Genomic DNA, 27236 nt, shown 5'->3' on the forward strand with positions numbered 1-27236 from the left:
GCGTTCCTTGCGAGCTGTGGGCTTAGCCGGCAGAGCACCCCACCGCCCCTTTCACAGCAAGCCAGCCTTCACCACAGGGCCTCAGTTTCCTCGGCAGGCAGCGAACGGCCCCCAGCACCACGAGCAGCAGCGCTGACAAGACCCCGCCATCCCCGGCCTGCAGCGCTGCCCTCAGCACGGGGGGCGGAGCACAGATGACGTCACCTCCCCGGAGCTCACGCCCGGCGCATGCGCACGCTTGGGTCGCGCGCGCAGGGTGATGTAATACCTCCCTGCCCCCACCTTCGCAGCCCCGACATCCGGGCACTGCGCGCGCGCTCCCGCCTCCCCCTCCCCTCCCTGCCGCGCTTTCGGCGCCTGCGCAGAAGCGAGAAGGAGGAGGAGGCGGCGGCGGTGCAGTGCGTGCGCGAGCGCGGCGGGGAGACGCTCCGCGGAGCTGCGCGAGTGGGCGCGGAGCTCGGGCGGGCGGGAGGGGGCCGGGGAGAAGGAGGGGGGGGTCGGCGGCGGCCGAGAGGAGCGGAGCAGGAGGCGAGATGAGCGCTGGGCTCCCCCTGGGCAGCGAGCCGCCCTCGGCAGCCGCCGCCTGTGAATGAACTGAGGCGAGGCCGCCCCCCCCCCCCCCCTTTCTCATCCTCCTCCTCCTCCCCTGCTCTCCCCCCCCCCTCCCGGCCCGCCGCCCGCTCTCACACGCCGCCGGGAGCGCGGCCGTGCCTCGCCGCCGCAGCCGGTGCCGTCCTCGCCGCGGCCCGGAGGGGGTAAGTGGAGCGGGGCCGGGCTGCGGGGGGCACGGCCGAGCGGGGAGGGCCCCGAGGCGCCATCCCGGGCGGGGGGGGGGCGACCCGCGGACCCCGAGGGCGGTACGGCGCTGGGCAGGGGGGCAGAGGCGGCGGCCTGGCGCAGGTAGTAGCGCGCTGCCCTCTCCTCCCCCCTCCCTGGGCCGCTTCAGAGTTCATTTAATAATGGCTATAAACAGCCTCCTCCTCTCCCATCGCCACCCAAACGCTTGAGGCACGGCTCTGGGAGGGGAATAGAGAGAAAAAAAAACGCATCTATTTATAAAGCACCCCACCCTAGCGAGGGTCGGAGCATCGGGCGCTCCCCGAGCAGTGCCGTGATGCGGCGGGCGGGTTCCCCTCGGCAGCGCCTTTCGGGCGTTTTAAACTTTGAGGGAGGTTTATTTCACCGCCTTTGGAAACGACGTCGTGTGAGCAAAGGTTGCGGCGTGGCTGCGGAGACCGGAGGTGAAGCCTTCGCAGCTGAAAGTTGTGCGGTGCTACGAACCTCAGCTCCAGAGCTACATCCAGCCCCTGTGCCACGGCGGCTGGCCTTGCCTTGGTGTGAGGAAGGCACAGGGCTGGGTCATCGTTTCAGAGCCTATTTCGTAGGCATCTCTTAGATATCTGCGTGTTTGTTTTGCGCACGTTGAAATGTTTCAGTGCTGTGCCACGGGTATGGCAAAATCCTGCTGTTGCAAAACCACCTAGCGCTCGTGAGGAACTTATTTGTGCGCCGTACCTTTTGTCAGATGAGGAAATGGTGGTTGTGTGGTCACCAGAAGGCTGTGTGTGTCACACTGAAGAACTATTTTCCTCCCTTTAAGCAGATGGCAGTCTGAAATGAAATCCTGTGAGCAACAGGCTTTAGCTCTGTCCTCTTCAGCGGTAGGTGATTTTCCATAGATCGTGATGGATAATGACAGAGTAAGTAGAATCATCTTGTAAAGCAGAGAAGTTTCTAACCCTTGTGATTCTAGGAACTCACTTTCCAGATAGGATCAGTGTGACCTTTTGCTCATTCTCTACACGTACTGCTTCAGTGCCCAGGTGGCTGCTGAAGGATTCGTGAAGCCCCGGTGAAATTAAAGATAACTGCTGTGCTCACGACCCTGTGCGAATTGCCAAATTAACAGGCATTAATTGTGCGAGTTCTACCCACGTTTCTTCTCTGACAGCTTTTCTTTTGATACTATTCATAGGTTTTCTATGAATAAGATCAGAGACAGGGAAGGGGCGGAGGAAAAACATGGGTCAAGGAAGTTGTACTCTTTCCCTGTGTGATCAAAGGAAAGATACTGAAGAAGAACAGTTCTGATAGGTGTACCAGCCATCTTTCACCAGGGCGGGGAGAGCTGCTCTGAGAGCTTTTCCCTCCAGGCCTGCCTTCCTGGGCGTGCGTTTTGTACATGGGACTGCTCTAAAAGTAAAAGTCTTGCTGATGCATTATGCCAATTACTAATAATTTCCTCACACTCACATTTATCTGATAAAACCATCTGATAACTGTAGTTTGTACTGGAGACATCTGGTCTGTGCTCTCGCTCTCTTCAGATGGAAGGGTGTTTTTCTAGAAGGTAGCCACAGCTTAGCTCTGGCCAATACGTTTAGTCCTTTAGTTGTCTTCTGGTAAACTCTCCTTGAGGTGCAGTAGAAAACTGTCCCTGTTTTCCAAGTAGTTACTTAGCTGTCTGGAGCTAAGCTTGAGATACTTTGTTGGAAACAAGGAGGAGAGATGGAAGTGCCAAAGGAATGGCAAAGCTTGCAGGTCTAAACAAGCAGAGCTCACTTGGTGCAATTTGAATTAAAGCAGAATACAAAAAAGCCTTTTCTATAAAATCAAGCTGGTTGCTTCTTATCTGGAGTGCGTTTTATATGGTGAAGTTGACTCACTCGTGCTGAGAGAGCGTTTTAAGAACTGTCGTTAAAAAGCTTAGATACTTTGGCACAGTGTGATTTGCAAACTTATGTAACTGGTATGTTTGTGAATGCAGCTGTCAATAAGAGATCTGATTGCACTTTTCCCTTTATAGTGGAACTAGGAATATAAAGGAACTACTTTCATTTAATGACCTAAATGTAGATGATTTAAGAATAGCATATTTCATACTAAAATATCGACTTTGATATTGGTTTTGTTTTTACATGCTCTGATGCTAATGTAGAAATACTAGCCAACGCTAATGTAAAAGTGCATTTACATAATTACAAGTTATTTACAAACAAGCAAGTTTTGGAATGGGAAGTACTGCAAAATAACTATATTTGTTTTGTCTCTGCAGACCTGCAACTCATTTTAATAAGGCTTGAATAATATTGTTTGAAGTCAAGACAACAGCAGCTTAGCAGAGCTATACCTGAGCTATGCAACATGCCTTGCTACTATTGCATACTATGCTATTGCTACTGTTGCTCCTCCTTTCTCTTAAACCATGTCTCACTCCTTTCCTCAAGCATTGGTGGATCTATATAATCTGTAGCTCTTCTTAGATGATTAAACCTGCGGTCAGATTTCTTCTTTTGAAAATTAAGCTATTTCTGAATGTAGGTTTGTTGTTGGATTCTTAATTGGTGTCGCTTGTGTTTGTCATGATCCGTATTTCAGTTAAATGTAGTAGGATAAGAAGTTTTCTAAAATTTGAGCTGTTTAGAAAGAATTCACGTATTTGAGCCATGATGTGGTATGGATCTGGGAGGGCAGCGTTACCTCCTTGGGGCTTCTTGTTGTTGCTCCCTTTCCCATCTCTGAAGGAACAACTTCATATTTATTAAGACTTAATACTGTTAGAGCAAATCATTTAAATCTTTGAGACTAGAAAGAAAATTGGGATAGGAGATCGAGTGAGATACTGTGCTAACTGAGGGAGTGTGCTGGTTTTGGTTCCTGGATAGAAGTGGTGTCCCGCTGAGTGCTGTAGGTGTGAAACCACTGCTGTAAGGTCTGCCTGTCTGTACTTCTATCTGCCAAGCTGTGCTCTTATTAAGCCACGCTAAGTTAAAGTTATCTGTCAAGTCTTTGTGTTTCTCTGTGTGTGTTTAAGCTGAACAGGCCTTTGTTGCTGTTTTCACATACCAGTAAAATTAACTAATGGTTATTTCAGCTTGCTACCAGAGTCTGCAGAACAAAGTGTGTTTATAAATATATCAAACATTTGCTCTGTTTCTGTGGGTTTTTTTTAACAGCTCTTCTAAAAAGGTGTTCATATGTGACCAAAACAACAGAATAAACACTTCCTCCATCTATAAATCATATACCACTGAAGTAGGCTTCTGCTGTTTAGAGTGTAAACTTTAGAACAGTGTATTAGCAAAAGAGCATGTTAGGACTAATATGAAGGAAAAACAAAGCTGGCTGATCAGGTTTCAGTATTGAAATTTGGAGAAATGCTGAAAGTTTGCACATAAAGGAGAAAGTGCGTTACTTTCTTGATCGCTAACACCTCAGTTCTTGGTTCAGGTGAGAATATTTTAATGGATTAAAAAAAAAAAAAAGGTCCTAAATCTTCCAGGAAAATCACTTGTAAGCCTGAGAAACTCAAGTATAATGTGACTGTGTGCTGATAGCTGCAGTTTAAATAAAGCAAAGCACTTAAATGTGCTTACACTGATACGCAATGTGCAGCTGAATTATGTGGGACTGCTTGGATGTGTGATGTAACTCATACTTACGTGCCTTACTGGGTTGTGACCCAGGGGATGAAATGTGCTTTCATGTTTGGGTCTCAACTGTGACTTGAAAGATTTTCTGTAGCTATGCTTACCATTTACACTGTCTGTACTCCTGGTATGGAATTTGCGTGGCAGTCTGAGTTCTCCTTGGCCATGTAGTATGGCTGTTTGTGCATAGCACTCCGCTGGCTTTAGATTAAGGAAATACTCTAAAAATCAGCAGCCACAGAAGCTGTGTAATCTGTGCCTAAGCTGTTTGTGTTTGGAGATGATTATAAGGAGTTCACCACTTGTCTGTGAAGTTATATAAAACCAACCTTTAGGAAGTGATTCAGAATGCAGAGAAAAGTAGGGAGGTAAAAAGGTTAAGTTTTAAATTGTAGAACGTTGCGTTAAGGGAGAATCAGTTTCTTAATCAAATACAGTAAGATTTGGATAGGCCCTTCCTATAGATCCACTACAGCCTCTGTCTGTAAAGAGCTGTTCTGAGGCTGTCAGGCCAGGCCCACTAAGCTTAGGAAATGCTGGTCTTCGCACTGCTTAAACTTCTGAAGAGCAGATGAATTCCTCAGCATCCTGGTTCAGTGCCAGGGTATTTCAGACTGCATCGAGCTTAGGTTTGGGTTCAGGAGAGCCTTGTCCATCACAGGTAACCCTTTAGTTCTGGCTGCACTGACAGTGCCAGAGGTGAGCTTGGTAGGCTGCTGGGCTCTCAGAGGAAAGCCTTCTGTCCTGGAAGTTCTTGTCTGCGTGGAAAGACTACAATTGACTTTTGTTTTTCCTTAGATTTCTTTTTCTTTTTTGAAATAAACTTGGGGGAAAAAAATGTCTTTATTCTAGCACTCATTTACTGTCCTTTTAATGAGAGAGGAATGTTGGGGATGTGAGGGCAAAATGGCTTTGTCAAATAAAAGCTCTCTGCGTGTGCAGATACCAAACTGCAGCTTTTCCTAAGCTTTGAGGATTTGACTTCCAGATCTTAATGTGCTTCTGGCATCGTTTTGATGTAATTTCCTTGCAAGCAAAGCCAGGTTACAGCTGTGCACTTCAGAACATTTCCTATTTTATTCCCGTTTTACTCCCATGTGTAGTCAGCAGGTTTTAAGTCTCGTGTGCTGCTTTTCATGTATCCTCACCACAATAGTGGTCGTGTTGCTGTGATTACAACCACAAATACTTTCTCACAAAATTTAAGAGTCTGAAGAATGGTACCTTACACTGAATTGTTTCGTAATATCGAGCACTTGGCTCTGCAGGAAAACTTGTGGCCCTCATGGAAACGTCTTCTGATCACGAGCTGAGTACTCATTGTGTACAACTTGAGGTACAAGGGCTGGAAATTCAGGAGGAAATGTTGTAATGATTCAGTGCATTTGATCTTTTTCTTTGTGCTGTGTACAGCAATGATAACACGATGTCCTTTGTGGTGAAGGTATCAGTTAAACATGGCAACAGCATCCATGACAGAGAAATGGTGGGATTCTGTAGGGTTTTGTCTGCCCTTCCATTTACATAACCACAAGTGGCAGTACTGCACGACGTGAACTGTAAACGAAAACAAAGTGCTGGTTTCCTGAGGAGGAAACCATTTCATCGTGTGTGTGTAGGTTTGTTTTGCTGCATTTTAGGAGTGCTTCAATGAATGCGTTTGGTGTTGTGGTGTCTTCTCAATTACTGTTAGTCTCCGATTAGCTGCTCTGGTCTCTAGAGGTCAGCTACCCAAGAATTTCACTTTCCTCTTTTGGGTAATGGTGGCATGGGCTGAACTCAAACCCTCCGGTTGTTCTGAATAGGGTTAGCTGAAGTTGATGAAAACAAATGCTTTTTTGTTGCGTTTTGTTTTCTTTCTGACTCAGAAATAGCAGTGAAATAGTGTGGTTCTTCCACCAAAGAAAACATTCCTCTATAAATCTTCAATATATCTTTCTGTAAATAGCAAGTACTGTTTAGTTGGTAATACTAGCAGGGAACAAAGATGCTGAGACTTCAAACTGTGAATGAGAGATCGAAAGAATGAAGTTTAAAGAACAGTTTCATTCAGCTGTTACTTGAAGTGCTTGATACGTTCAGATCTGTTCAATTCTTGGACTTGCAGTGGGTTATTTGTACCCTAATAAGAGTTGAATGTTAGGCCCACAGTGCATAGGAATGGGGTAATATTCCTAATGGTGCTGGTAGGTGACAGTGGTGATGCTCTGTTGCTGTTATAAATACTGGAGAAATTACAGTTTGGCTTGTATGACAGCCTGACTATCTGCATGCTGCCTTTTTCTCTTCCCTCCCCCCAGCTCCCCTGGACGTGTTTTTGTTCTTGTGAAGCTGCAGTGCTGTGCACGGTTCTATTGCTGTAACCACATAACACTGTGTGCTCTTCCTGTGAAATCTCTGATTTGGTTGGAATTATTTTCACTTTTTTTGCTCTTTAAAACCAGTGGGTCTTGCTGCATTTCGTTGATTGCTGTACAAAGTGAATTAGGGCTTTTCTTTCTCCTGACTTCTGTCTCAAATAGAATGTTGCTTCCTTGGATCTCACAGTTCCTTTCTTCAGTGCTTTCCTCAGTGGGGCTTTGAATTTTGGCTGTGGTCTGCAGGAGTTTGTGTGCTATTAACAAAGCATTTGTTTAATCTCTGTGCCTTAAATGGGTGCCTTTTGTTTATCTTCCAACGCTTTTCTTTAGAAAGAACTCATTGAAAAACGAGAAATAACCATAAAGGTGCTGCAGCTAAACACCATACGGGGGGTGTTTTCTGCTTATTAATGTTTTCAAACCTTGGGGTTTTTATCCTCCAGCAGTTCAGACAGCAGCCTGTGGGTTTATGCAGAACTGCTTCATTGATTTATTTTTCAGAGTACTTCCAAATGCCATTTTGGTTGTCTACGCAATTTTTCACAGCGATTGTTCTGCTTGTTCTTTGATAACGCTACCTCGTGCTTTTCATGTTCTCCTATCTCCGTTTTGTAGCACAAACGTTTAGAAGGAAGTAAGAATTCTCTCTGGGCCAAGAAATATTCCCTTAATTGTGTTCTGAGAGTGGCAGTTGTGCTTGGATCGTGACGTGTGCCTGGATTTGTGGCTGCAAGTTGTATATCCTCTTAAAATCAATTCAGTGATCGTTCTATTCCCAACAGTGGTCCAGGTGATACTGAGAAAAAGTTATTTTCTTCAGCAAGTGACTAGAGTGAAAAATAACTCCATAACGAAATCTTGAAGCTATGTCAGTCTTTCATAATTAATGCAGGAGTGATTTGGAAGGTAAAATGGTTTGGGGTTGTTGGTTTTGTTTGTTTTCTTTCTCCATGTTCAGAACTTTCTTAGCAGAAAACCAAATTACATACAACTTCTGAGAGAGTTTGGGTACGTGGGTATCGTAACAGCTCCTAGTTGAACCCTGGAACGGGCTCCATTGTCTGGAGAAAGGGTAGATAACAGCAGAAGATGTTTGGATGTCCTTGTCCTGTGACGTCCTTTTTCTGAGAACTTTGGAGTTAGGCTTTTTTCTTTCCTTTTCATCACATTAACCTTTCCAGCTGCCTGCCTTCTCCTGCTTTTCCACCATATGCCATAGCATAGCAACAACATCTGTCCTAACACAAAATAATCATTAATGTACTTAACTCAATGGGGAGTTTCCACTCACATCTTCCTATCTGCAGTTATCTTACCAAAATTTGACACAGTCTACAGTTTCATCTCTGAGGAGAAAGTGTTCTGATGGGGAAATAGCGTTACTCCTTGTTGACTGAAATAGCCCTATTTCTGTATTTTATTTCTTGTCCTGCTTCTTTTTCAGAGACAATTCACATCTCTGAATTGGCCATCTATTCCTGCATTTGAAAGTACACATTCAGAAGCATCAGCTCAGATTTTTCAGTGCTTTATTGATGTTTGTGAGCCGTGAATGCCAGAAACTCATCATACAGCCTTCAGTAGTTCTGAAATAGTTTCATTGGCATAAAGCTTTTTCATGACTTCATTCAGCCCATGACTGTGGTGTAATTATGTCTCCTCATCCACGTGTTCTGTTTTATTTTAGTCATTCTTCTGATCCTCTGGCATGTTATTTGGTAATGTTAATTGATTTGGTGCATCCAGTATGTACTCGTTTTTCATTCAGCAGGAGCTAACTTGGGAAATGGTTCCATATTTGCCCGATGACGTGCTGACTGGATACTGCATCCTGCCTGCTTAATGCAGGGGAGAAGTGCCACAAATCAGGTTGGAGCTGAAAGGATGAAATGCCCCTTTTCTATTCAATAGCAGTATGTATGATTTGCTGACTTCTTCTGTGTCCTTTCTGTGTAGCTTAAGTAAAGGTTGTAATCTTTCTTTGTGTGCTCATTCCAGAATACGGGGCATAATGTCACTTGGAGAATTGTTCCAGGAAATTGTAGTGTGGGGACACTTCTTGGCTTAGTTAGAACAAATAGCTCCAGCTTCAGTGTGGTTCGTATAAGCAGCTTATCCAAGTGGAAGAAATACAATTCAAACATTGTTTTAAAAGGATTGTTAAATTATATATCGTTAAAGTACAAATTTCAGATGGTGGGGTATTGGTGTTTCTTGGATAAGACACTCCAGTCAGTGTTCTTTGGAAAAATAGTGTTTTTACAGGGATATATGGAGTTATATCAACTGTCCTTTTTGAACAGTTTAAGACATCTTCATTTGAACCCTCAAGAAAATAAGCATAGGTGAAATTTACTTTCTCATGTATCAGGAGGCAATATAGTTGTGCTGACTGAATAGTGTAATTTGAGGGACAAATGAAGGGGCAAAGGGATTTCATGCATTCCAGCGGTGTATCTGTGGTTGTCCATGGATGTCCATGGTCTGGTATACTAATTACCCTCCTTTTCTTTGCCACTCTGTTCTCCAATTGCATCTGTTTTCAAAGGTTTTAGCTACTGACTCTTTAGCATGCTCCATTCATTGTTTCAGCTTTGTTTCTAATGCTGCAGTCCTTTGAATTTGGATACTCTTGTGTTTTCTCCAAGGTTTTGTTACTTGTGTTAGTTTTCTTTTCTAGGCCTGTACAGTACTCCCACTTTTCTGTCTGCAGACTACAGCTGGAGGTTTTTCAAGCACTTGCTATAGAGGCTGTCCTTCAGTTTGACCTCTACAAAGTCAGCATTTCAGAGGTCATGCTTTGGATGCTGTCATAAATGCACATGGATACGTGCATGCATATTTCTATTTATGCAAAGAATCCATTCTCAGTTAAAATATATGTATGTATTCAGAAGTTTGTCTAATTATTGTTGGGTGCTAAAATCTAGGATCTTTGATTGCAGAAAGCTCTTTATTTTAGGAGGAACTGATGGAAGTCATAGACACTGAGGTGGTGAACTGAAAGCTGATTTAGGCTAAGAATGGAGTTTGGTTGACTAGTTGCAATATCTGGTGGTATTTCATTTACCTCTTCAGAAGAGAACTTTGTACCTCATGTTTTACACATCATTCTGCTATAGGCCCTGTCCAGGATCCTCCTCCTCTGAGAAAAGACAATGGGTGTTGTATGTTTGCCTGTACACGCATCCATAAGATGCAGCATTAAAGTGCATCTCCTCTCCCCTTTGGCTTCAGTAGGGATAGGAAGGCCAGCTGGCTCCATTCTGTACGTCAGTCAGGCATCCTGAAAATCAAGGGCTCCATAGCAGAGGATGAGTCTGTATCCCACTGTCAGGCTCTAATTTCCTACTGTTATTGCTGATTGTTCATAGAACTGCAGCTGGGTTAAGAAGGATGAGGGGAAGGGTTTAAAAAAGAACCAATCCTATTAATGGAAATGACTGAAGAAATGTGAAAGAGAAGACTCAGTTGAGCCACATTTGCTGCTTTATTGCAAATCATGCATGCAGTCTGTTCCAGGTTTGAGTTCTGTCTTTCGTGTTATTACATAACAAAGTCATGCTGCAACTTGGATGCTTGCTCTGCTGTAAGTTAATCTGATTTGCATACAGGGTTGCATGTGCTTAATTAAGGTGTCATTTCAACTCCAAGCAGTATTGTGCTTGAAAATCTTCATGGAGGAATGTGTAGAAGAGTGGTGATTCAGGTAGGCAGTGATGTGTGAGAGATGTCTGTGTGGATACAGACTTGAGAACTGGTCTGAAAGATTGTTTTAGTAGGAAGGAGACATAGCTTTCTTAATTAGCTTCTTTGTGGTTTTTTTCTCCCTTTTTTAAAACTAAAAATAAATGTTACGGCTTAAAGACTGAATTACTCAGGTTGTAGCCACGTATTGGTCATATTATGCTCACACTCTTCTAGAATTTCTGTTCTTGTTCAGAAAAGTTAGATGCTTGCTGTATTCATTCTACCTGCAGATAAACTATTGTCTCCATTCAGATGTAACAAGGATTTTGAAAGTTTGGCCTTCATAGAATCACAGAATGGCCTGGGTTGAAAAGGACCACACTGATCATCCAGTTCCAACCCCCTGCTATGTGCAGGGTCACCAACCAGCAGCCCAGGCTGCCCAGAGCCACTTCCAGCCTGGCCTTGAATGCCTGCAGGGATGGGGCATCCACAGCCTCCTTGGGCAACCTGTTCCAGTGCGTCACCACCCTGTGTGAAAAACCTCTTCCTAATATCTAACCTAAACCTCCCTGTCTCAGTTTAAAACCATTTCCCTTTGTCCAATCACTATCCACCCTCATAAACATGCTGAGAGGTACAGGGTGGTGTTAGGGTTGGAAAATCAATTACCTAAAGCATGGCAAGGAATATGACTGCAGTGTCTTGCTATCCTTCTCAGGAGGGGAATACTTTATGCTGTGGGCTCTGAATAATTCCCTAAGTAAAAGTTACATGACCATATTGTAGTTATCCTTCTGCCAGGTTGTATTCACATCTGGTGGGTTGCTCACACCCTTGAGGAAATGTGTGTCAGCAAGTCATCTACCAGACTTATTTTAGAAGAATAGCATCAACTCACACTTCTGGGAAGAGAAAAGGCTTCTTCATTTTAAATGGAGAGTGGGCTTGTGAATTTTTGAAGAGTTCTAGCTGTTCTGTATGAGTTATTGGAACTGCATATGATGTGTCTGGGGGTACTTTTAATCATGGTGTAGATGACAAAAAGTGACGAGCAGCTTACAGAGCACAACTCTGTGTTCCTATTAATGCAGGAGATGAGAAGGAAATTTGTTTTTCCCAGTCCAAGTTTAATAGTGCTTGTGGTCAGATTGACTGTATCCTCTTCTTAATACTTCTGCGTTTGGTTGTTTTTTAAACACAGTAATAAAACAATTCAGAATAGTTCAAAAATGTGGTATATGCCTGGGCACCCTCTGCTTTTTGAGCTCTAAATTAAGGAGAATGATTTGAATTCTGTTCTATGATTTGTTCAACAATGAAAGTATCACACATTCGTTCAAATTCTGCTGCTGACACTGTATGAGAAGCACATTCTGTGAAATAATTCCCCATTTGATTTATGGTGGCAGTCAGTAATTATTTTGATCACACTGACTTCATTAGAACTTTATGGCAAGATAAAGTTGTGTAAGTCATCTTTCCTAGCAGTTGCAGCGATGTGAACCTCCTGCACGTGCTTAAGATACAAAACCAGTTCTTGTTGGCCCTATTTTGTTGGCTGGTTATGGTTTGCATGAGCATTATTGTATTGTGTTCACTTGATCTATACAGCTGAAATGTGTGGCTTTTGGTTTTGTGCATGTGACCAAAAAGAGCGTGCATGTAGAGCCTTTGCCTCACATTTCAGTTACTGTTGTGGAGAGATCAAATGTAAACATTTCTTGACTGTTTTTATTAACACATACAGATGTTTCTAAGAGGCTGATGATGTGTTGGAGGAGACATGCTGAAAGGCTTTGTTAGATATGTAGTTTCACATATAGCTGGGGATGTGTTAGAATAATAATGTTATCAAAAATGATGTTATCACGTAGGAAACTGATCTAATATATTTCACATACACATTAAAACCTAAAATCCCTAGAAAATAACCTCTGCAAGTGCAGCAGCTTAGCTGGAGCCTTGGGTAAAACCTTGCTCTGGGATTTGACTTGCAATTGATCTGACATCTTTGAATTGAAAATCTTCTATTGTTATTCCCTTACCTAGTGTTGTGTAACAGCAATTTGCACACTCTTCCGTGCTTGCTGAATTTGCAAGTATGTAAAATCTGCAACCTATTTTATGTACCTTTTTTTTTTTTAAATATGTAATGAATGCACAAATGAACTGATGTGGATTAGAAGGGTGGGATGAATGGGTACGGTGTGAAAGCCATGAAGATCAACCGGTCCACTTCTGCTGCCTACAAATGTAATTCTTCATCTCTTAAGCATGAATATTTGCTGCGTTGCATCCCAGTGATTTCAGGTGGAGGAGGATAGGGTGTGCAGTTCGTTGGCCTGGCTTGAAAACAAAAGAAGCATGAACTGACGGCATATGTGATTTTATTTCCAAACAGGTTTCTTTAAACTTGTCAGGGGTAGCTGTTGTTCACCAAAGCATGCATACATCGAGGTTTTCAGTAAATCTGCTGCGTAGACATCTGAGAAGCTTGCTGTGTGATTTAACTGGAAATCTAAGGATGAACTTTTATGAGATGGCTGAGCCATACTAATGGCTTGCTGCTGCCTGAAGGGACAGATGCTCTCTTCCTTCTGTGTCTTGCTCCTAGTTGTCCAGATTGCCACTATTGCAACTATGCCACTATGCAGGCTCACATTCACCATCAGGTCACTTTACCTGTTTTAACCAAACAAAAGCAGAACCTTATCCTCCAGAGTAAAACCTGATAATTTTCCTTTCATTTCCATACCACCATTATAAAACCAGAAGCTGAAGATGACTTCATGGCCTGGCAGTAGGGACCTAGGCAATGCTGCTGTCCTGGAAATATCAGCCTGTAGTAATGTCCTTGTTTAATTTAGACTAAAGCGATGCCAATTTTACTTTGTGGGGGAGGGGGGAGGAAAGTTTCTAACAGTGTAATTACTTCTTGTTTCTTAAGTTCTAGATCATCTTAATAACCCTTTTCTCTTTCCTTTTAGACCTGAAGGAAAGTCATCATGGGAGCATTTTTAGACAAGCCAAAGATGGAGAAGCATAATGCCCAAGGGCAAGGGAATGGGCTTCGTTATGGGCTGAGTAGTATGCAAGGATGGCGAGTCGAAATGGAGGATGCACATACAGCTGTGATTGGTTTGCCAAATGGACTTGATGGATGGTCATTTTTTGCTGTGTATGATGGGCACGCTGGATCACAGGTTGCCAAGTACTGCTGTGAGCATTTATTAGATCACATCACGAGCAACCAGGATTTTAAAGGGCCAGATGGGCCACCATCTGTGGAAAGTGTAAAGAGTGGCATCAGAACAGGTTTTCTGCAAATTGATGAACACATGAGAGTCATCTCTGAGAAGAAACATGGTGCAGACAGAAGTGGGTCAACAGCTGTGGGTGTCATGATTTCTCCCCAGCATACATACTTCATCAACTGTGGAGACTCAAGGGGTTTACTTTGTAGAAACAGGAAGGTTCACTTCTTCACACAGGATCACAAACCAAGCAACCCATTGGAGAAAGAGCGTATACAGAATGCAGGCGGCTCCGTAATGATTCAGCGTGTGAATGGCTCTCTTGCTGTTTCAAGGGCACTTGGGGACTTTGATTACAAATGTGTCCATGGGAAGGGTCCTACAGAGCAGCTAGTCTCACCAGAGCCTGAAGTTTATGAAATTGAGAGATCAGAAGAAGATGATCAGTTCATCATTCTGGCTTGCGATGGTATCTGGGATGTTATGGGAAATGAAGAGCTCTGTGACTTTGTAAGATCCAGACTTGAAGTCACTGATGACCTTGAGAAAGTTTGCAATGAGATAGTTGACACCTGCTTGTACAAGGTAGCAAGGCTTGAGAGGAGAAGTTTGTGTTTTTGCTATTAGAAGTTTATAATCAAGTTAATGTTTTGATTTCACTCTATAATTATGTTTTATGCTAGTAAATAACTACTATAATTACCAGAGAAATGGCAATAATGGGTAAATAAGCTCACAACAAAAATAGCATGGATTTCTTGGTACCTTTGAAGAGTTAAAAATCATAAACAGATATGTTGTGATACCTGAGAAACTAGAAGCGTATGGGAAAGCAGAGGACCGTAACTGTCCTTTATTGGTTCACAATGTACTTTACAAAACCTCAACTTTTAATCAGAGTAGAAAATACGCTTTCCCTTTCTCTCCTGACCGTACAGTAATGTTACTGCCACAATCATGTCAAGATGAATGCAGAGTGATTCAACTCGTAGCTTCATATCTTATAGTTCAAAGTCTTGTCTTGACAAATGAAAATCTGACTTCCTGAATCAGGTTTTGTTCTGGTTTAATTACTGTACTTCTCATCCTCTGTTGTCGTATGGCTGTGAAACTAGCACTGTTTTGTTAAACAAATCTCTGCAATTTTCTGCACAGTGACTTTCCACCTTGTTTTAATAAACCGTAGGATGACACAGTTAAGAGATTTGAAATATTTAATTTCCGAACTTAGCGCTTAGTTCCCTAAAGACAGGTTGTAAGTCATAGTGTAAAATGCACAGCTTTTCTTACACTATTGCAAAGCAAGACTGTGTCTCAGCTCATGCCACGTGGCTGACAAGGTCATTGTTCCCATTTGGAAAAAAAGAAATTTGCTTTCCAGCACAGCAGAGGATTGATAAGGCGTATGTTTTTGTTTGCAACTTTATCTGCTAGTCTTGAAAACAAATGCCTTGGAATAAATACTGTCTTATGGATACTGTCAATTTTGCAGTAGCCAGCTGCCAGCACCTTCTCGTATATCTATAGACACTTGTTTTAAATACTTGTTTGTTCTTGATCTCGCTGACCTTAGTGCATTTAATTGTTAAGCATAGATGCATGTCTGTAGACAAGAGCACAGGGGTACTGCAAACAAACTGAGCAGTACATTTTCTTAAGTAAAATGTGTTTGTATTTAACCGTTTAGTCAAAGTTCTAAATGTTTCCATTTCAAAGAGTGCTTTTGTATGGCTACAGCTCCATCCAGCTGGTCTTTTAATCGATACTATAACCTGTAATTTCTTTATTTTGTGTTTTTAAAGGGGAAAAAAAGCCCTGATCATTAGCAGTTTTCTTAAGTAGAAGTGCTGTCTGACTTCAGCAGCTTCCTGTGTTCTGCTTTTAAGCAGTAAATGTGTTGTTTACTGATCTAATATTTCATCTCTTTTCTTTAAATGATTGGAAAGTACTTAAAACAAGAGGAAACCCAACACTGTAATTGTACATTGCTTATTAGTAATACCATTTTGAAAAGACAGTGGGCTATCTGTAGCTGATTCCAGATAGTCTTCAGAGCATGGAGATGGAAAAAACCAAAGTGACTTAATGGCATTTTTTATTGAATGAACAACTAGAATTTTGGAAGAGAAAGTGAAGGCCAATGATAATATGTCTGTATTCTCCATACTACAGTTGAACATTTGAATGTGTGTGTAAAATGCTTTGGTTTGGTTTCGGTGCGCGTGTGTGTTCTCAAATCTTTTCTTTTTTTTTTTTTCCTACCAGGGAAGTCGAGACAACATGAGTGTGATACTGATCTGTTTTCCGAATGCACCAAAGGTCTCACCAGAGGCGGTGAAAAGAGAGGCAGAGTTGGACAAGTACCTGGAAAGCAGAGTAGAAGGTGGATCATTTAAAAAAAAATAAGTAACTTTGTTTCTAAACAGACCCCTTGGCCCCCTTCCCTTTGCAACAACTAAACTTAATCCATGCAAGCTTTTTAATAGACCGTCAAGTGCCGTTGGCCATCTAGTGTACATCTCTGAAAAAGGCACTCTTACAGTCCTGCTGTATGACCTGACAGAATTCTGCTATGCAAGTGCAGTAGCTCATTGCCCTGAAAATTGTTCAGGATGACAGAATTTTCAGTTGTGCTCATGAGTTGCTCTTCATGAGTCCATTGACAGCAATAACTACAGGCCAGTAAATCACTGTTCCTGTTACACGGAGTTAAATGAAATAGTATATCTTGCAAAATGTCTACGAAGATGGTAATTTGCATATCATTTTTCTATGTAGTTCTGTCTGCAAATTAGCCATAAAAATATTTCATTACGTGATTACAGCTTGATTACTGTTACATTAAAGGCACCGGCTGACGTGTATATTTATTTGGAAGTATATCAGAAGTTTGCTGAAGTTAATCGTTAAGCAGTCCTGATGAGCGAAATCTGGGAGCACACCCTTGATAATAACTTAAAGAATTTTGTTTAAATTTGTATTTCTGGATGATTTAAACTTTGAGCTGAAACTGCAAGTCGTGGGTGTCTTGTATCGACTAACTGAAAGTGGTATTTGAAATCAATTTAATTTCAGAGATTTCTTATTAAAACTGGCTTTTATCGTGCCTTTTGATATTTCAAAGATGAACAGAGCTTGGATTTTGTTTCTGAAACGTAAGACTTGCTGTATGCATTGTTTGCATAGGCTAAGTCTATTTTTGAAGTGGACTCTTTGAGACCTGTATGCTACCAGTCTAGTTATGTATATATACTGCGAGAATCCTTAACAGCACACACAGCACAGTACACAGAGTACTTAGCAACGATGGTATCAGTGATTAATATGTTACAGGAATATATTGTGCACTTTTTTCCTCCTTAACTTGCACGAAGGTATTACAAAGTGCAGCTTCCTAAGTTTCACAGAGGACTTGTCTACATGGGAACTGTGGGTTCAGATACATTAACATGAAGATCAAAGCACTTACTATTGGTGTAAGTGCTCCTTAAGGGAGGAGTTGCCTGTTTCAAAGACCTTGTCCCCAAGGTTGTAGCAAAGTATAGTCGTTGTGCCTCTGAACACAGTTGACCAGATAGAGCTTTTTTTTTTCTGGTTTGATCCAACTTTTTCCTAATAGGAAAGGTTGATGCACACCAAGCTATAGTGTGGATTTATTTGACCATGTATTAGGAGTATCTGTGTATGGCAGAACTGCATGAGTTAAGTGTCAGATAGCTTTTTCCATTTCAGAGCAGTGAGCAGCAGGCATTCGAAGAGCTCATTATGTAGGGCCCACTCACAGAACTGCTGAAGAGCAAGTATGCTGTGAAGTCACACATTAATTTACAGCATGCTAACTCTTTCTAATCTGGGCAAGTATTGCCTTCATGCCTTAGCTCAGACAAACCTGTTACATGCAGTATGAAGGTATCTTCAAGTTATGGCTGCATCTTCAGCTGGTACCACTGTATCCCCTAGGTCATTAACAGGGGGGAATGTTAGCATTTTGTACAGACACCTCAGTAAATGAAGAATCTAACACTGGATCTGCACGTGTTTATGGTATATACAGTGAATTTGGCTGCCAATTCTTTCCATTTAAACAAATAGAAAATTTCAGTAATGAGTGAAGTGTCATACTTGGATGGAAGCAAACAGATTCTGTATGTAGTTACAAAGCACTTTAATACTAATTTAATGACAAGTTGCCTGAGCTACTTGAGGAAATGATTTGTACTTCCCCTCAAGGGTATTTACTTCTTTTTAGTGTTGTCCTCAAACTTTTGTCTCTTGTTGCACAAAACTGTTATTTAAACTTATGAATATGTAGTGAACACTATTCAACCCTACAGATTTATATCAGCTGTAGACGGAACTTCCCCTTTTAGTTCCGACTGAGGAGGGTAGTTGAAAGGCTGAACTAAGGCAGAGCTTCAAGAGCAGGTGACAGTTGTTAGAGTTAACTTGATGATTCTGGTGCAATTACATTGTTTCTTGCTGGAAATGGACCATACAGAATTAGCTCCCAATGTAGAACTGTGCTACCTGAAATGTTCAACACTACAGTGACAGTTTTTCATTAAGATGCTTTAGGAATCATAATGCTTGACTTTAAAAGCCCGATCTGTAGCTGAAGGAAATAGAAGGTGTAAGGACTACTTCTAGACTTGTAGAATTCTCTTACTAATTTGTAATACCAGCTTTAAATTAAAATTCATTAAAATGGAAATCTGGTGAAAATGCATAAATTATATTTTTATGCACTTCAGTACTCGGTGTAGTCTGAACAGGTAGTGAGATTTGATGCTTGCTAATAATGTGCATTCTTCCTAGTCATATTCTAGCCTAGGATATATTCTTACACTGTTAAGAAGTAGTGCAAGATTTATTACTGAATGGGGCTTTTTACTGATGGCCCTCTATAGCAAGAGGGGACTTAGAGAATCTTTTAGGTATCTTCCAAATGATTCTGTGAACAAGCAGAGATTATTCAGATTTAAAGGAAAAAGGCTTTCTACTTACTATGCCACCATCGATCTCAATGTGTTTGTCGTCCAGATTCATAGTTATGATAGCAACAGAAGAGGAAGCAAGTGTAGAGAAGTGTCTTTTTGCCATTGCTTGCAGTAAATAAGTGTTGCTCACAAAATGTTATGTGATCTTCATTGTAGAAGTAAGCAGTCATTCCAAAATGCATTGCTGTTATTTGCACTAATATATGAGTTATTGATGTGTTTACTTTAAATGACACTTGTCTGAGCTTCTTTTTCTGTTCTCAGTTTCTTACGTATTAATGTTCAGTAATAGATAACCGTAGCAATATTTTTACCTACACAGAGGTAAATCATTTTCAGTTAGCTGCTACACATTCCCTCCCATATTCTCACAACACTGAAAGCTTGAATTTTCTTAATCATTGTGTGGAATTCCCCATTCAGAAAAAGAAATAAGCAGATACGTTTTGAATCCTTTATTTTGTAGGGTTATAAGTACGTTCTTCCCATGCTTGATGCCTTGAAAATGTTTAGAAGGTTTTAAAGTAAATGGAATAGGTGTGGGGCTCATAAGATGTATTGCAAGAAGGTAATTCCAATAAATTAATGCAGCTAGCAGACCCGCTCCATTTGTTGTGTCATCAGTGTTCATTCAGTCTGTATCTTTAGTTATATCAAAATATAAATGTATTCATTTAGTGGAGACTGTATGTTACATGTACTGCAGCTACAGGTTGTGTTACTGTGTAGTATAGGTAAACTACAAAGTCCTTATTTTTGTACAGCAGAACTCTAGCTCTAGCACAATGTAGAATATACTAGATGTTCAAAATTGCACAATAAAGGAACTTGGCAAACCAAATCTGAGATCTTGCTTTTTATTCAGATTTATGAGTGTTAGATTATTTCCTCAATGTTAGATGGTAAAATGAATTTTGGCCATAGATTTTCTTGAGGAAACTGTAAGTTTCTGAGGTATCTGGTGTGTGGTGTCGGATATCTCAAATGTAGGTTCTTATTTGAGCAGATTAAAGCTTTTCGTTACAGTCCAACACTGATGAGGACTAGACAGTGCTTCCATTGTAGCTTGCAAATAATTAGCACAGTCTGCCAGCAAAATAAAGCTGATTCTTTCTGTAAACACACATAGCCCTGAAAAACTACTACTTGCACAAAAGTCGTTTACAGTTTATTTACTTATCTGAACTATCTTACAAAAAAGGACTGGAGATGTGTTGATTTTAAGCTTCAGTGTGTCATATCTCACTGATTAAATGACAAAGTGGAAACTTGGTATGTTATCTGCAATTACCCTTCAGAGTAAAATCTAAATGCTAAAGTATTTCTTTCAGGGATGGCACTGGTGAGTTCCCACTGCTCTTCAAGCTGTATCAATACATGAAGAATAATGTGTGTGTGTGTTTGTGTGTGTAGACATACCTATTGTATATGGGCTACAGTATTTACTTGAAGTTCAATAATGCTGAGTCTTAATAACTCATCACTTATTTTCTAAGCTCGTATTTACAGACAAACTGCAGAAATGCATTTTGAAGAAATAGAATGTTTAAAATTTATTAAAATTTGTACCAAAAGAGGATCTTTTCAGAGGTGTTATATCAAAAATCTCTTGTGATTTCCCTTGTGCTTACTGCTTTAAATAGGCCTATGAATAAAACGGGCCTAAGAATAAAAGAACTGCAGTGCAAGGCCTCTCTCCTCAGAAGCTGGAGGAGCTCAGCTTTAAAGATCTGCCTAGTAGTCACGTATTCCAAGTTGAGTGAAGGGTGGAGCTGTCTCTTAACTCCAGTGTCCCTGGCTTTCAATTTGTATGTGACAGTTCCTAACATTTGCATGTTGCAGTGATGTGGTAAGGTACAGGTATTGGCCTACGGACTTGCAGCCATATATACTTGTAGTGGGGGGTCGTTTTATTTTTGTGTCAGATAATGAACTCTGTTTTTTGAAAGTACTATTGCTTTCTATGTTGGTGATAAACTTTATCCTTCTATTGCAGTGGTAAAACTGATGTTAATCTTTGCTTCGTGCCCAGATAAAATAATGCCATTGCAGGAAAGCCGTTAGACTTGTAACTGTTAGCTGTGTATTTCTGAAACCAGGGTGCATGTTAACAGTTAGCAGGGTATCTTGTGTCAGATCCATCACAGGTCTTTTTTGTTACGGAACCAAATTAACACTTAATATGTCGAGTACGGTCTGTCATTTATTTCTTATATTAACAGAACTTAAAGCTGCCTTTTTATAAAACTGAGTATTTCAATCTTTTAAAGTTAAATTTGGACTGCACTTACAAAAAAAGTACTTCTGATTCCCAGAGATCATAAAGAAGCAGGGTGAAGGAGTGCCAGACTTAGTCCACGTGATGCGTACGTTAGCAACTGAGAGCATCCCAAACCTCCCGCCAGGGGGTGAATTGGCAAGCAAGTGAGTTCACATCAGTGTAAATGTGTTTTTATTATTACTATTACTATTATTTAAATCAAAACTTAACTGTAAGGCCACTCTTAAAAGTACGGGGAGGGAGGAAGGGCGCAGGACAAATATGATCTGTTCTTCAATTGTTATTACTGAACTTATCTCAATGAAAAGGGAAAGCACGAGAACAGAGTTAACTATGAATCACTGTTAAAAATTGCATGTCAAAATGTAGTTTTGAGAAGGACCGAGGGTTGTTTTTTTTTAAGGGTGGCCTGAGTGTTTCTGTTTCTGTAATTAATTGGGTTTCTTCGGGTGGGGACATGGTTTGAAGGTACAAAAATAATGTACTGCCTTTAGTAGCTACTTGGACATATGGTTCTGCTCTTCAAAAAGTTTTATGCATATCATGTTTTGCTTGGCAGCTTTCTTTTCTTGTCTGTAGCTAAGGCAATGTGGTAACTGCTTAAAATTTTGCTTATGCACCTCTCTGCTTGTGTCAAACACAAAACCAGGATAGAAGTCTGTCAAAAAAGTTAAGTAGGACTTTAAATAGGCAGTTTTTGTCCTTGAAGAGTTCAGTGCTGGTGCAGTGTGGTCTCAAATTCAAATTACTGGTGCACTTAAGAAAGAAATGCACTTAGCTTTTTCCACAGCAAGTGCTTTTTGGTTCAGAAGGTCATTCATGAACTTGTACCGTGTATATTGAGCACATGTGATGTGGACCATTTATTTTTAATACTTCAGTGTGTAGTTTTTGTCTTGTTACATAGGAACTTGAAGTCTGTGGGCACGTAGAGGAATAAATGATAAGTGGGCTGTAAGGATGACTTCTACATAACAAAATTCTTCTTTTATGATGTAGGAAAAGAAGAGATGGCTATTATATATAAATAGTAGTGTCTATTTAGGATGTGTTACAGTCATCTTGAAGCATTGATGAGTCAGTTACTCATAAAAGATGGCATACAAGTTGTTTATCAAGCTTCTTTGGCTAGCAGTAGCTTTGTGGTTGTGAGGCAGTGCTGGAGTCACTGAAGCAATTGACTTCGGTGGGATTATGTGCTTTAGTGATATTATCTTGAATAGTGATTGACAGAAGTATGGATTGAATTGTGTTGTAGTGTAACTTGAAGCGATACTGACAATTTGGAAAGAAAACAATGCTTTTCAAGTAGCGTGGCTTTATTTAGAATCAGCGATATCTATCTCAAAGAGGAGAACAACTTTGTACGTGCATTGTACTTGGGGAATAATTGCTTGTTTTTATTTCTTTGAATTCAGCCTCTTCTTCCATGCTGTATGATAGTTTGTACTGCTCTATGGTGGTACCCAACTTTTTGATGTTACAGGAAGATTATAAAGACTGCCATTTGCTTTTTCTTTCTTTTTTTTACTTCAAGTACACTCTTTTGTGTTTCCCCTGCATGTATTCATGAGCAGTTAAGAGGTGGCTCTGAAGTTGTATCTGAGTTGTAGCGTGCTGTTTTGTCATACTTGGTCCTGCACATTAGGGTATCTGGAAGAAAATTGCTTTTGATGTCCAGTCTGTTTTTCCTTTCATTTACTCCTCTCTTTTCTTCCTGCTCCTCCTCCAAAATTCTTGTGTGTCGGGTGAGGCAGAGGCTTCCTTTATCCTTCACTCCCTTGTTTTTGTGTGTATTACTTTTAATGAAAAACTTCTTCTTTAAGCCCTGCCATAATATACGTAGGTACTAGTGCAGTGTTGGTTGGCCACACAGATGGCCATGGCATTCAACCTGTATCAGGTTCTCTGATTTACCCCTCCCCCTTTACTTTTTTTTCCTCCTCTGAATGTTTGATTGTGCTTCTCTTCTCTTGAACGCAAAGTGCTTATTTAGCTTTCTTTTTCTTGAACTTGAGGGTTTTAAAGGATTAGAATAACTATGGTCAGTGTGTAATGGCATTTAGGACTAACTTGCAGTAAACTTGGTTCTGCAGATGTAAGCTTGCTTTTTAAGTTACATTTTTACCCAAGGAGTTTGACTTAAAACATTGTATTTGTCTTTTTGTTTTTTGTTTTCTTTTTGATCTAGACGGAGTGTAATTGAAGCTGTGTATAACAGACTGAACCCCTACAGGAATGATGATACTGTAAGTATCTCTTCTATGGCATTCTTCCCTCCCACCTCAGTCACTGTACTTATTTTGTAAAGAAATGTATTTCCAGTTCTTCTTTCCCAAAAAAAAAGTAAGAGCCATTTTGTGCCTTTGTGGTTGTTTTTGGATACCTTCTGCTGATCGTAGAACTCCAGCGTGGTTTACTTGTTGGTGTTGGAATTCCCTGATTTGTGTCTTGCAAATCTGGCATAGAAGTGAAATGCCTTCAAACATAAAGCTGTGCATTGGCTTTGAAACTGAGTGCTACTGTTTGGCAGTTCTCTCTCAGTACCTTTAGCCTAACAGTGCCTTAATGCTGTCTGAAAAAGGATGTATTTTGAATGTAAAGCATTCTGTTTAAGTTACTGTTCCACAAATCAATGTCAAACGTCTTCATTTTATGATGATGATGTTGGCAACTAGGATACAGGAATCTGCATACTGAATAGTTGGCATGCAGCTCCTGCATTTTTACTCATTACTGCTTTTATTCTGCATCCTTACACTTGGAATAGCATAACCATTTTAGTCTTTCATATAATGGCTCTCCTTTGCTCCTTCTGGTTTTGAAGAAAAATCTGGGGGTGGTTCTCTTGCAAAGAGTAATTTTAGTGATCTTGGCTTTTGTACTACACCTCCGTGCCAACTGTTCTTCCTTTTGGTTTGTAATGAATTCTGTGTGCAGGTTTGAATGAAGGGTACAGAAACTGAATGCTAAGAAGTTGTCGTATGTGGCATTGCTAAAGACTTAATTAGCCTCTTCCCTCTCAAAAGAATCAGTAAGACAGTACTTTGAAATAAGAGTAATACTTCTATCTCCTGCAGTCTCAGTAACAATAGGGATGTGCAGCTGTAGAAGTACCAGCTGAGACCATTGTCCAAGCCCATCATGTCACTTTGCTATTGAGTGGAAAATAGTACTTAATGCTGAAACAACCCCAAATTGCCACTGTACGTAAGCAGTTTGCTCTGCTGGCTGTGCTACTGATTTAACTGTTGGTTCAGCTAGCAAGCTGTGGCCATGCTTAGTCATGTTAACATATATACCCAACCTAGTGGAACAGATGAGGCAGTTAGATTAAGCCAAATGTAGAACAAACAAAGTGAGGGGAGAGGAAACAGTTACAAAGTAAAATGATTAAATACCACTAGAAGTTCACCATTTGGTTTGTGTTAAGATGTGTTTTCTTTTAACTGATAGCAGGAATTAATTAAACATTTTTTTTCAGAGTGGTTCCATTTCTCAGCTATACAAAACCCTCTGTAGTCTGGGGGCCTAAATGGACCTAATTTAAGGGTTACTCAGATATTGGATGCATGGATGTAATGATGTGCAGCATGGCCATGATGTTATGATTTAGAGCCGACTATGTCTTTGATTCCAATTCTATATTATGGAATTCTTTTTCTCCTTGCAGACTTATTGCAATTCAACATTAAGATTTCTAGCATTACTTACTGAAACTACACTTCCCTATTTAACCTTAAATTATAAGAGGTAAAATTGATCCGAGTAACAATATGGTATTGGTTAATGACTGTCTTCCTATGCAGTGAAAAAGGACTGAAATATCAAATAATAATAATAGCACAAGGCACATCCTGTCCTTTTAATGTGCCAGTGTAGAAAAGATACGCATTTGTATTACTTCTAACTGTTCTGGGAATGCTTGTAAGTATTATTCCCAGGATATTATTGTCAGTAAGCAGTTGAGAAAAAACTTGATGAGATTCTGAAATGTTTGCTACATAGTGTTTCATTAATTGTGTATGTTTTCTAGATGCCTCTTGAATGTTGTTTCTGCTATTTCTGAAAGGAGAGAGAAAACAGGCTCCTAAAATGATTCAAGCTTTTTCCCTTTTCAGTCTGGATTATCCAGAAACTGCTGTAAATATGGGCACTCCAGACTTTAAAGGGCTCCTTCTTTTTTCTTTAAGGATTCTGCCTCAACTGATGATATGTGGTAAAACTGCTCATCTAGCTGTGGAGTTCACGTTTCATTCTTCAAATGAAAGTGCAGCCCAACCTCAGTGACCCTTCTTAACATCCATCCTCAATACTAATTAAAGAAGGGAGTACCATGTGTTGGTGAGAGTGACTGCAGCAGAAAACTACAGCAGTACGACATCTAGCCCAGGAACTGATCTTTTTATTTTGTAAAGCAGACTTCTGTAAACGTGATTTCAAACCATAATCCATGTTGTAAATCAGACTCCAGCAATTTATGTTGTATGATTTTGTTTGTTTTTTTGTTTGTTTTTTTTTTGTAAAGTGCAATTGTCTTTGTACAAAATGCTCATATTTAATTATGAACTGCTTTAAATCACTACAAAGGTTAGTAGAAATGTTTGACTTGTGTGATGCAACAATATATATCCCTTTAAATTCATGTTGTGGTTTTGGATTGCAAGGAGCAGCAGCCTAGCCAGCTAGGTGCTCAAGAGGTGCACAAAACTGTAAAGATTACGTTTTGTCTTCTATGAAAGCGGATCTTGTGGGTGACTTTCCCAAAATCACAGTAGTGAATTTGCTTGGCAATGGGAAAACAAGAGAGTAGTGCACGTTCTTCAACAGGCGGATCTTGTTTTCTCAGAGGTACTCCTGCTCTCACATTGAGTTGAAGGGAGTTCTGATTTCGGCTTTGGTGGGAGTTAAATCATGCCCTATTAATAGTATCATGCGTTCATAAGCATATGAACCTCGAGATTAGAATGCCTCGATTCTCTGCACCTCTTTTCATTAACCCTTACCTGGAAGTACGAATCACTGAGCACAAACAGGCAGCTTTCTACATACCGTAGGAGCCTGCAGCATTTTTACAATCTTAATTGGCTGGATCTGCTGCTGTTCCAAGTGAAATACTTTGAATTCCATTTTATCAATAAAGCTTGGTTTAACAAACAAGAAGTTTATCCATAGATGTGTAATTCCTTTTTTTTTTCCTGCCTTTTAAAATGTCAGTGCCATTGTAAATGATCTTTTACACGTGGAAGAATATTTTTATTAATTGGTAGCCCATTTTTGAGATGGGAAGAGTTTTGATGATTGCCCAAGAAATAGCCATATGCTAGAGGATGAAGTGGGATTAATGTGACCCTGTTTTTTAACGAGTATGGATTTTTTTCAGGCTTCTTCTTTTCTCCCCACTGAAGATGTGAGTTGGTTTGAATTTGCCTACTGTTTGATAAAAATACATTTGTCAGAGCCTGACAATCTTTAACATTTTATGGCGTGTGTTTTTTTTAATTGACCCACTTACTTACAATGAGAGACTAGTGGTTAAACAGTACTTGTGAGTAGAGATGTAGCATGTTGATAATATCTAACTGTTTGTTGTTGCAAATTCTAATTTAAAGTTTTATAAGAGAATCAGCTACGTTGATTTAAGGTTAGCTTTCTCCCATTGAACATGCAAAATTAAGTTCTAAAGTCAGTCGTGTTTGCAAAACTGCTGTTTTGTGCACCTTGTATTGTCCTTTTGGTTGAGAGTATTGTGTTTAATATGTAGTTTACTCATTTAGTAGGCAGATTCCCCAAAAGGAAAAATCAGTAAAGCAAGTAGACTGTAACATTTACTGCAGTGAAACAGAATCAAAACGTGGTGTATAATTATTTCGATAGGAAAACGTAGTACAATGCATTTTGCTATGTGTCTTTCCCTAACTTTGAAATATACATATTTGTATATATAGCCTTAAAACTAATGCAGAGTTAGGGAACACTGAACAGTGAAAAAGTAACTTATAGTGTCTTGGAACTAAGTATAGTATATACCAGCAAAGTTTTCTTTTTATCCCTCTTGTCTGTGTGGGGTGCTTAAAACGTAACTTCATTGTATTCAGTTTGTAATCTGTTGGAGCATGAATGAAGAAAACATAAGCACTATTTGTATTTATAAATTTCTAGCAATTTTTGCTTAACGAACCAGTTCCTTAACAACCTATGAATAAATGCTTAAAATGTCT

General features: G+C 40.4%; 1 protein-coding gene across 1 annotated transcript; it reads left to right on the plus strand.

The window, feature by feature from the left end:
• The first annotated feature begins 617 nt into the window (after positions 1-617).
• PPM1A (protein phosphatase, Mg2+/Mn2+ dependent 1A) lies at positions 618-27236 on the plus strand. Its single transcript, XM_072336951.1, has 6 exons — positions 618-755; positions 13471-14322; positions 16003-16120; positions 21050-21158; positions 23207-23264; positions 25209-27236. Exons 2-6 carry the CDS (start codon positions 13489-13491, stop codon positions 25236-25238), a joined length of 1149 nt encoding a protein of 382 aa, XP_072193052.1. The 5' UTR covers positions 618-755; positions 13471-13488; the 3' UTR covers positions 25239-27236.

The sequence above is a fragment of the Excalfactoria chinensis genome, chromosome 5, assembly GCF_039878825.1.
Source record: "Excalfactoria chinensis isolate bCotChi1 chromosome 5, bCotChi1.hap2, whole genome shotgun sequence".
Classification (NCBI taxonomy): Eukaryota; Metazoa; Chordata; class Aves; order Galliformes; family Phasianidae; genus Excalfactoria; species Excalfactoria chinensis.